The sequence below is a fragment of the Hordeum vulgare genome, chromosome 5H (genome assembly GCF_904849725.1).
Source record: "Hordeum vulgare subsp. vulgare chromosome 5H, MorexV3_pseudomolecules_assembly, whole genome shotgun sequence".
Lineage (NCBI taxonomy): Eukaryota > Viridiplantae > Streptophyta > Magnoliopsida > Poales > Poaceae > Hordeum > Hordeum vulgare.
The window spans coordinates 557,365,493-557,377,382 of record NC_058522.1 but is presented as its reverse complement, the minus strand read 5'-3'; the positions used below and the strand labels follow the sequence as shown (position 1 = coordinate 557,377,382).

Genomic DNA, 11,890 nt, shown 5'->3' with positions numbered 1-11,890 from the left:
GGATTGGCAACAGGCTTGCCGCTCTTCTTCGAATTACCCTTCTTGCCTTTGTCGTGTCTCTTGAAACTAGTGGTCTTATTCACCATCAACACTTGATGCTCTTTACGGAGTTCAAACTCTGCGACTTTCAGCATCGCAAACAACTCGCCGGGAGACTTGTTCATCCCTTGCATGTTGTAGTTCAACACAAAGCCTTTATAGCTTGGCGGCTGTGATTGAAGGATTCTGTCAGTGATAGCTTCTTGCGGGAGTTCAATCCCCAGCTCAGCTAGACGGTTTGAGTACCCAGACATTTTGAGCACATGTTCACTGACACACGAGTTCTCCTCCATCTTGCAAGCATAGAATTTATCGGAGGTCTCATACCTCTCGATCCGGGCGTTCTTTTGAACGATAAACTTCAACTCTTGGAACATCTCAAATGCTCCATGAAGCTCAAAGCGACGTTGAAGTCCCGGTTCTAAGCCATACAAGACTGCACATTGAACTACTGAGTAGTCCTCCTTACGTGCTAACCAAGCATTCTTAACATCCAGATCAGCCGTAGCGGGTGGTTCATCTCCTAGCGCAGCATTAAGGACATAATCCTTCTTCCCAGCTTGTAAGATTAGCTTAAGATTATGAGCCCAGTCTACAAAGTTGCTTCCATCATCTTTCAACTTAGCTTTCTCTAGGAACGTATTAAAATTGAGGGTGACTGTCGCGTGAGCCATGATCTACAACACAAATATATTCAAAGTGGACTTAGACTATGTTCAAGATAATTAGAGTTTAACTTAATCAAATTACTTGCTAAACTCCCACTCAAAAAGTACATCTCTCTAGTCATTTGAGTGGTTCATGATCCACTTACACTAGCTCAAGTCCGATCATCACGTGAGTTGAACATAGTTTCAGTGGTAAGCATCCCCATGCTAATCATATCATCTATATGATTCATGATCGACCTTTCGGTCTCATGTGTTCCGGGGCCATGTCTGCACATGCTAGGCTCGTCAAGCTTAACCCGAGTGTTCCGCGTGCACAACTGTTTTGCACCCGTTGTATGTGAACGTTGAGTCTATCACACCCGATCATCACGTGGTGTCTCGAAACGACGAACTGTAGCAACGGTGCATAGTCGGGGAGAACACAGTTTCATCTTGAAATTTTAGTGAGAGATCACCTCATAATGCTACCGTCGTTCTAAGCAAAATAAGGTGCATAAAAGGATTAACATCACATGCAATTCATAAGTGACATGATATGGCCATCATCACGTGCTCCTTGATCTCCATCACCAAAGCACCGACACAATCTTCTTGTCACCGGCGCCACACCATGATCTCCATCAACGTGTCACCATCGGGGTTGTCGTGCTACTCATGCTATTACTACTAAAGCTACATCCTAGCAAAATAGTAAACGCATCTGCAAGCACAAACGTTAGTTATAAAGACAACCCTATGGCTCCTGCCGGTTGCCGTACCATCGACGTCCAAGTCGATATTATCTATTACAACATGATCATCTCATACATCCAATATATCACATCACATCGTTGGCCATATCACATCACAAGCATACCCTGCAAAAACAAGTTAGACGTCCTCTAATTTTCTTGTTGCATGTTTTACGTGGTGACCATGGGTATCTAGTAGGATCGCATCTTACTTACGCAAACACCACAACGGAGATATATGAGTTGCTATTTAACCTCATCCAAGGACCTCCTCGGTCAAATCCGATTCAACTAAGGTTGGAGAAACTGACACCCGCCAGTCATCTTTGAGCAACGGAGTTACTCGTAGCGATGAAACCAGTCTCTCGTAAGCGTACGAGTAATGTCGGTCCGAGCCGCTTCGATCCAACAATAACGCAGAATCAAGAAAAGACTAAGGAGGGCAGCAAAATGCACATCACTGCCCACAAAAACTTTTGTGTTCTACTCGAGAAGACATCTACGCATGAACCTAGCTCTGATACCACTGTTGGGGAACGTCGCATGGGAAACAAAAAATTTCCTACGCGCACGAAGACCTATCATGGTGATGTCCATCTACGAGAGGGGATGTGTGATCTACGTACCCTTGTAGACCGTACAGCAGAAGCGTTAGTGAACGCGGTTGATGTAGTGGAACGTCCTCACGTCCCTCGATCCGCCCCGCGAACATCCCGCGATCAGTCCCACGATCTAGTGCCGAACGGACAGCACCTCCGCGTTCAGCACACGTACACCTCGACGATGATCTCGGCCTTCTTGATCCAGCAAGAGAGATGGAGAGGTAGAAGAGTTCTCCGGCAGCGTGACGGCACTCCGGAGGTTGGTGATGATCTCGTCTCAGCAGGGCTCCGCCCGAGCTCCACAGAAACGCAATCTAGAGGTAAAACCGTGGAGATATGTGGTCGGGCTGCCGTGGCAAAGTTGTCTCAAATCAGCCCTAAAACCCCACTATATATAGGAGGAGGAGGGGGAGCCTTGCCTTGGGGTCGAAGGACCGCTAAGGGCTTCAGCCGAGCCAAGGGGGAAGGTCTCCCCCCCCCAAACCGAGTCCTACTTGGTTTGGGAGGTGGAGTCCTTCTTCCCTTTCCCACCTCCTTTTTTTCTCTTTGATTTTTCTTCCAATGCGCATAGGGCTCTTTTGGGCTGTCCCACCAGCCCACTAAGGGCTGGTGCGCCACCCTCAATGCCTATGGGCTTCCCCTAGGGTGGGTTGCCCCCCCCCCTCGGTGAACTCCCGGAACCCATTCGTCATTCCTGGTACATTCCCGGTAACTCCGAAAACCATCCGGTAATCAAATGAGGCCATCCTATATATCAATCTTCGTTTCCGGACCATTCCGGAAACCCTCATGACGTCTGTGATCTCATCCGGGACTCCGAACAACATTCGGTAACCAACCATATAACTCAAATACGCATAAAACAACGTCGAACCTTAAGTGTGCAGACCGTGCGGGTTCGAGAACTATGTAGACATGACCCGAGAGACTCCTCGGTCAATATCCAATAGCGGGACCTGGATGCCCATATTGAATCCTACATATTCTACGAAGATCTTATCGTTTGAACCTCAGTGCCAAGGATTCATATAATCCCGTATGTCATTCCCTTTGTCCTTCGGTATGTTACTTGCCCGAGATTCGATCGTCTGTATCCGCATACCTATTTCAATCTCGTTTACCGGCAAGTCTCTTTACTCGTTCCGTAATACAAGATCCCGCAACTTACACTAAGTCACATTGCTTGCAAGGCTTGTGTGTGATGTTGTATTACCGAGTGGGCCCCGAGATACCTCTCCGTCACACGGAGTGACAAATTCTAGTCTCGATCCATACTAACTCAACGAACACCTTCGGAGATACCTGTAGAGCATCTTTATAGTCACCCAGTTACGTTGCGATGTTTGATACACACAAAGTATTCCTCCGGTGTTAGTGAGTTATATGATCTCATGGTCATAGGAACAAATACTTGACACGTAGAAAACAGTAGCAATAAAATGACACGATCAACATGCTACGTCTATTAGTTTGGGTCTAGTCCATCACGTGATTCTCCTAATGACGTGATCCAGTTATCAAGCAACAACACCTTGTTCATAATCAGAAGACACTGACTATCGTTGATCAACTGGCTAGCCAACTAGAGGCTTGCTAGGGACAGCGTTTTGTCTATGTATCCACACATGTATATAAGTCTTCATTCAATACAATTATAGCATGGATAATAAACGATTATCTTGATACAAGAATTATAATAATAACTATATTTGTTATTGCCTCTAGGGCATAATTCCAACACACAAGAAGCGTGAGAGGGAGACCGAGATGAGAGGAGGGAATGGGGAGGAAGAGGGCGGAGCTCCAGCCTGGTCACGGCTGCTCCGGCGAAGCGCTCCGACGGTGCTTCCGGCGAGCGGCGGCTGGAGGCGGGGCCGATGGGGAGGGCGGCAGCGCGGGATGAAGGTGCTCGCTCGCTGGGGGCGACGCGATCCGGGTCCGGGCGGGCATGCGATGGGCTTAGTGGGCCCACAGCGGCTAGGATTGGTGGGAGAGAGAGAGGGGAATTAGGGTTAGGTGGCGCAGATCCCGAGGTAGGAGGAGAGGGGGCTGTCTAAAATACCCGGGGTCTATTTATAGACAAAAAGGGGGGCTAGGTTTACCGGAATTTCGTTCCGGATCAAACCGCTGGGTCGGATTCGGACGATGGCGAACGCGGGTATGGGTACGCGGCCGTGTAGAGGGGATACCCGGAGACGAGAGGGGAAACGGGCGGCGCGGCAATGAATTTTAAAACACCGACATACGTTCGACGGTAGCCCGAATACGGTGCCGCTACGGTCGACCGTTCGGGTACCAGACGAACTCCGATCGCGACAAATTTCGACAGACGGCCTAGCTATAACTAATCACGACCACATGCCGAATTTCACCTCGATCAGAGAAAGTTTAACGCGCACTTTTAAAACAGGGTTTCGACGGTGCCACGGGCGCGCGCGAGTGCGGTCGGGCTCAGAACGGACAACGACGAGAACCGACAACTAACAACGGATGCAAGTTTTGAAAACTGGCGGCAACGGAGATGCCGATGCAATGCAGATGATGCGCAGGATGCGATGATGACACGACAAATAAAATAAGCCACACGACGAAAACAGAAAGAGAGGGAATCTTCTGGATCGTTGACATCGGGCTGTCACACCATCCCTTGCATCATTGAACTGATCATGCATCATAATAGGTGTGCATCATGTTGTGCATCGTGTGGTGAATATATGTGTTGATGTTGTTTCCGGTTTGCTCCGTCTCAATAAAGTTCTGCAAGCGTATCGGAATGTGAGGACCGTTCGACTACATCGGTTCGACTGCTTCTCGGAGTCATTCTTCTTCCAAGCGGGATCTCAGGCAAGATGACCATTTCCCCAGATACCATTACTATCATTGCCATGCTAGTGATTTCGATGCTATCGATTATGTCTCGTTGCATACCACATGTTAAATAGCAACCTCTCAACAATGCCATGATCACCTTCAACCTGTACGATCTAGCAAACCACTGATTGGCTATGGTACTGCTTGCTTAACCCTGTTGTTAGCGTTGCTAGTTGCAGGTGTAGATGCTTCCATGTGATAACATGGGTTCCTTGTCTTATCACCATATTAAATGCTATTTAATTTAATGCACCTATATACTTGGTAAAAGGTGGAAGGCTCGGCCTTTCTAGCCTGGTGTTTTGTTCCACCTTTGCCCCCTTAGTTTCGGCTACTGGTGTTATGTTCCATAAACGAGCGCTCCTAACACGATCGGGGTTGTTATGGGGACCCCCTTGATAATTCGTTTTAGATTAAAGCTGGTCTGGCAAGGCCCAGCATTGATACTATATTTGCCCAACATAATAATTTTTTAATACTGAAAGCATAGGGCGTCATGAACCCGAGGAGTAATTCTACATAATACACGGAGGGCCAGTGCTGATGGTGCTGGTCCAAAACAGAGCACCGTGCGGGGCCAACCCAGGGCAACTCGGGTGATGTCTATCAGGCCACCGTACGCTTCGCTTATCCGTCGTGTCCTGAGAATGAAATTCATCCGCGGATCCTGTCGGGATCGTCGACACGTCGGGTGGCCTGGCTGGATTAGTTTTACCTTTGACGAGATATCTTGTGCATCGGGATTCCGGTGATGCTTTGGGTAATCTCAGAGTTGAGGTTTTCCACTAAGGAATCCGACGAGATCGCGAGTGTCATGATCGAGGATTTCTATGCGGCTTGTGGTAATTTGTGATGGACTAGTTGGAGCACCCCTGCAGGGTTAAATCTTTTCGGAAAACCGTGCCCGCGGTTATGTGGAAACTTTGTTTAACACTGGTTCTAGATAACTTGAAGTTAACTTAATTAGAAATATGCCAACTGTGTGCGTAACCGTGAGTGTCACTTTCGCGAGTTCCTTCTCCGATCGAGGACACGGTGGGGTTATGTCTGACATCAGTAGGTGTTCAGGATCATTCATTTGATCATCACTAGTTCACGTCCGTTATGTGTAGATCTTCCCCCCTCTTATTTCTTGTACTCAGTAAGTTAGCTACCATATATATTTGCTTAGTCGTTGCTGCAACCTCACCACTTAACCATTCCTCACCTAATAAGCTTTGCTAGTCTTGATACCTTTGGAAATGATATTGATGAGTCCCTTGTGGCTCACAGATTACTACAACACCAGTTGTAGGTACACGTAAAGGTTACTTGACGCGAGCGCGTTGATTGTTCATTTGGAGTTGCTTCTTCTTCTTCTTCACCGATCTAGGTCGGGTTCCAGGCCGGCAGCATGGGATAGCAAGGATGGACGTCGTTCTTCTTTTCTCGTTTGTTTTCGTCCGAAGTCGGACCCTGCTCTTACTCGTGATGATTATGTAATGTACCGATGTGACTCTGATGTAGCTTGTGGCGAGTGTAAGCCAATTCTATATATATATATATATATATATATATATATATATATATATATATATATATATATATCTTCTTTTCAGTACATGTACTTGTAACGATATCCATTCTTGCAACACGACGAGATGCGCTTCTATCCCTGACGAGGCCTTCGTGCCAAATTGAGGATAGGGTCGCATCTTGGGCGTGACAAGACCCAACTGGCCTGCCACCATATCGGCGAGAGGACACCACAACGAGGCTAAGGGGCCAAAAGAAAGAAATGTCGCTGCCGCTGCAATAAGACCTCGCCATCCTCACGCTACCCACGCGGGCGGAATGGATGGCGAGTCCCCCGCGCGCCATCGACCAGAGGGACCAATGCCGCCATGTCCACCAAGGGTCGCCGCCCTAGCTTCCAGAGCTCCTCACACCGACGCAAGGCAGCAGACCCTCGCCGCCACCTTCATCGAAAGACATGCGGCAGCTGGTGGGCTCCTCGGGTGGCGGCAGGGAGGGGGAGGGAGGAGAGATGGTGGCGGCTAGAGTCCGGGGTTGCTCACGTGTCGTCTGAGGGTGGTAATTGCTCGTTGCATCATTTTCCGGTCGTAGTCTTTACCTAATAATGAAGCAAATAGTGGTTCTGCTAATACGTCATTAAAATTACCCCTAACGTTGTTCAAAATTACCCACTATGCCACCCATAAGTGAAGAAAACGATTTGAATTTTGTTGTGTCAAAGTCATCACCCGACCCGATACTTATAAGGTGAGACCCAACGAAAAACACCAGATGCTTTGTGGCGTAGTGGCTAGAGCGTCTCTCTCGCCCATAGGAGACCGTGGTTCGACCCCTGGAACCTACATATTTTCATCTCATTTCTGTTTTATTATTTTAATTTGTTTTTTACCTTCTTTAAATTATTTTTAATTTTCAAAATTCCAAATTTTAAAAAGTTTGAGTTTTCAAACAAATCTTCATAAAATCATAAAATGTTTAGGAATTCAAAAGATATTCATTAAATCATAAAATATTATCTGATTCCAAAAATGTTGACGATTTTACAGAACTTTTCAGTTTTGAAAAAACATCCTCATGAAATCATCAAATGTTTGGGAATTTTAAAAGAAATATTCAGGAAATTATAAAATGTTCATGGATTAAAAAATGTTGATGATTTTATAAAACTGTTCCCATATTATAAAAGAATTACAATTTTCAAAAGTATAATCAGAAAATATAAAACGTTCATGATTTGAAAATGATCACGTATTCAAAACATCGAAAACAAATGTTCATGAAATCATCAAATATCTAGGAATTCGAAAAAAGGATCATAAATTTATGAAATATTTGCGGATTTAAAAATTTTCATTATTTTCAAAACAATGTTTGCATATTAGAAAAGATTTCACAATTTCGACAAATATATTACAAAAAATATACAACGTTACTTATTTGAACTTGTTTTTCATCTTTAAATTAATTCAACATTTTTCAAAGTTCTAAATTTTAAAGGTTTCGAGTTTTGAAAAAAAATGATGAAATCATAAAATGTTCGGTAATTCAAAAAAATGTTCAGGAAATCATATAATGTTCATGGACTCAACACGGGTATATTTGCTAGTAATTTCTAATGACAGAAATAAACACACCAGACTCTCTCTTAGTTTCTTTTTCTAAAGTCTCTCGGCTCCCTAATTTTTATGTTTTAGTGTGTCCTTATTCTTCAGCCGTTTATTCTTCTTAAGTAATTGGTATTCTTTCTTCAGTTTTATGTTCAGGCTAACTAATTTCTATTCACTGTTCTTTCTTCATTATAGTAGGGAAAGAAAAAATTGGTTATCTCAGTTTTTCCATTGTTTGGCGTCATTGCATTCAGAAACTTCAGTACTTTTAGTTTTAGTTGTCATTTCCAGTTTGGTCCTTCATTCTTCAGATTTCATTTCTGTTGTGTTTAGTCCTTACTTTGGTAAGCAGTCAGTGATTCTTCTACAGTTCGTCTTTGCAATTTAGTTTTATTGTCCTTGGTCTTCAGTATTTTTCTTTAGTTAATTTTTCCTTTGATCTATTAATCCAAGCAATATCTTTTACGTGCATGCATGTTACGCTCTAGTTTTCTTATTAATTCATCTTTGTTCACTTTTCAGTCATATATTCTTTTAGTCTTTAACTATGTCTTTGTGGTAGAAACTAGGGTTCTACCGACCCTCTGCCTTAGGTTATAAGGGTAGGAGGAATAATGAAAGTAAGTAATTTATACAAGTATCTATCTAAATCATACAAGTAAGAATTTTTTTTGTTTTAGAAAGAAGACAAGTATAAGAGGCTCACCATGGTGGTGTTCGCGACGAGATCGGCGCGGGTGATCGACAACGGTAAGGACGGGCACGGAACGACACCCTACACATGTGCAGACTCTAAGAAAGTTCATTTTAGCTCAAATTTTGCATCTAAAATAAAATAACTACCACATACACTCCTACACTAAAACCCACAAACCACTCTACTTCTAGAGTATTTGAAATGAGCTAAACTAGCAGTGAGAGATGAAAGGATGAAGTAGCTAACTTTTTAGAACACTTGTGTAGTTGGTGCACAGCCAAACCTAGACAAATATTGAGGAACATGGAGCTTGGAGGTCAAGCTTGGAGAGGAGAAAGCTTAAGTAGTGTCGCTCGGGCATTTCATCGAACACGTCATGTGCATGAACTAGAAGGGTGGCAAGAGCATGGCATGCACACCTCAACAGCCCAAAAAAACAAAGGAGAGGGTGACAGTGGCGAGGGTATATATAGGCAGCACTTTAGTCCCGGTTTTTGTCTAAAACTGGAACTAATAGCCTACCATTTAGTCCCGGTTCTGGCCACAAACCGGAACTAATGCTCCGCGACACGTCACGTGGCAGTTGCTGGATCTTTAGTCTCGGTTTTTGCCCTGAACCGGGACTAATGAGATGAACCGAACCGGGACCAATGCCCTGGCAAACTGAACCGGGACCAATACCTGGCATTGGTCCCGGTTTTAATTTGAACCGGGGTTAATGGTCTTTTCTGCTTCGACCGAAAGACCCATTTTCTATTAGTGAATATCTTAATTCCAAAAAAGGAGACAAGAGTAATTGGTGTGATATTGCCGGGAAGGATGGTATAGATACTTGACTAGATTTGAAGGAGAACATATATAGCATGGACGGCAAGGGTGCTTCTCATGTGGTGGCTAGAAAAAAGAGTAGGAAAAGGAGTGTGATGGCCGTGATACATAAGAGATGCATGGCTAGATACCACACTGTTCATTCATGGTTATCATGATACATGACAACACACGAACATTTAGCTAATTTTCTTTTACAAATTTTGAGTATTCTAGACACATGTCCTATGCGCAGTTCAGGTAATTTCTCTTTTATTTAAAGGGATGTGAAATTGGATTTTAATAAGAAATATAAAAACGGTGCATCCGGAAAAGAAAAAAAGAATTGCTATAATATCTTTAAAAACTCGTATTCATTTTTTATTTTTCAGCAACTATAAAATGAAATGGCGCACAATCTAGCTAGATATGCTGTTGATTCTAGTTCCTCTTTAGTTTGGGATCGATGATGATCCTCCTAGTTTTATTTTAAAAAGACATTTTGAACAATAGGATTGTTTTCCCTGTGCAATAAAGTGCGCCATGTAGGCTAAAAAATAAATATAAAATAAGCTGTACATATCCATCGTGATTTTTGACTGCTGTTATTTTAGGAAGCGGAAAACATTGGGAAAGGAAACGTACTAGAGGAAGGCCAGGCCCTAGTCGAGTCCTCTACCTCTGGCGAATATGAATACGAAACAAGTACGACCCCGAGTCTAACCTAGACAACGCCCCAATAAATTCCCCCGGTTCCCCACCCTTAGCCCAACCAGAGAACACGCAAAGAAGCTCCTGTATTTCGTTCCTCTTCCGCCGCCGCGTATTCTTTCCTAGGGTTTCGTTTCGCCTCGCAATCTTCCGATCAATGGCGGCAGAGGAAGGCGAGAAGAAGATGATCCTGCTCAAGAGCTCGGACGGTGAGCAATTTAAGGTTGAGGAGGCGGTCGCCATGGAGTCGGAGACCATCAGCCTCCTGATCGAGGACGACTGCGCAGACAGCGCCATCCCGCTCCCCAACGTCGACTCCAAGATCCTCTCCAAGATCATCGAGTACTGCGAGAAGCACGTCCAGGCCAACCCAAAACCGGCCGACTCCGGCACCCCAGCCGACGCCAACTCCTCGGCCTCTACTGCAGCTGCCGTCCCCGCCGAGGACCTCAAGAGGTTTGACGCCGAGTTCGTCAAGGTCGACCAGAACACCCTCTTCGACCTCATCCTGGCTGCAAACTACCTCAACATCAAGGGATTACTCGACCTTACTTGTCAGACTGTTGCCGACATGATCAAGGGCAAGACTCCAGAGGAGATCCGCAAGACTTTCAACATCGTCAATGACTTCACACCGGAGGAGGAGGCGGAGATCCGCAAGGAGAACCAGTGGGCTTTTGATTAGAAAAGAGAAGACTCTAGCTTGGCACTGTTTTCGTTCACTTACGCTTTGTATTCGTCTTTTTTTTAGACTTCGTATTATGTAGTCCAAACATGGATCGTTCGTTTCTGCAAGAAGAAACGAAACCTAACGTAGTAGTGGTCATTACTTGTGTGAAACAGAATTGTTATTTGCCAAGTGGATGTTTTGCTTGTTAATAACACCATCTTAGCTGATTTATGTGTGTGATTTCAGATATTCTCGGCTATCTTGAAATTGCCATAATATAGTGTTTCCGATTTTTTGTATCTACAGATTAGCTAAAAACCTGTCGACTGATTTTCATTAGCCTTCAGGTCGATTTCTGTGAATGTTGGATCGTTGTCATGAATTTCGACGCGCAGAATCAGCAATTTGTCCGTTGCATGGAGCGGCGCGTGGTCTCCACCTGCCTTGTTTTGACTTCGACCAGGTCCCTCCAAGGTCAGGAGGCAACCTGGAAGGCAGTCAGCATGACAAAGGAGATGTCGGAGACGGAGGTGAGGCCTGCGGGGTGCTTACACGGGGTGCGCTAGGAGAGAGAGGTGCTCCGTGGTGTGGTGGAACCACCGGTCCAGAGACAGGTACGGCGGCCCTGTCCCCTCGACGCCACTCCTATGTACTCAGCATGAATATTTCTCCTTCGTCCAATATTTCTCCTTCGTCCGTACGTGCTCAGCGTCGCCGGGCGTGAGCTCACGAGCGGGACTGGCGTTTTGTGTGCTTCCTGTGTCTCTAGTTGGTTTTAGGCTTTTAGCAATCCTCCTAGTTTTTTGGTGTTGTTCATCAGTGTCGTTAGCTGTGGAAAGTAGGTATACGAGTGTATGCGGGCATTTGGCAGAAAATGATTTCTGCACGGGGGGTTGCTTCTATATATTCAATCAAAATGAAGTTTCAAAATGACTGACTAGTACATACATATAGTCTAGATACTAAATG

At 44.9% G+C, this 11,890-nt stretch overlaps 1 protein-coding gene across 1 annotated transcript; it reads left to right on the top strand.

Moving 5' to 3' along the window:
• The first annotated feature begins 10,408 nt into the window (after positions 1–10,408).
• LOC123399112 (SKP1-like protein 1) lies at positions 10,409–10,936 on the top strand. The gene has a single exon (XM_045093533.1). It carries the CDS (start codon positions 10,409–10,411, stop codon positions 10,934–10,936), a length of 528 nt encoding a protein of 175 aa, XP_044949468.1.
• The last annotated feature ends 954 nt before the right edge of the window (positions 10,937–11,890 follow it).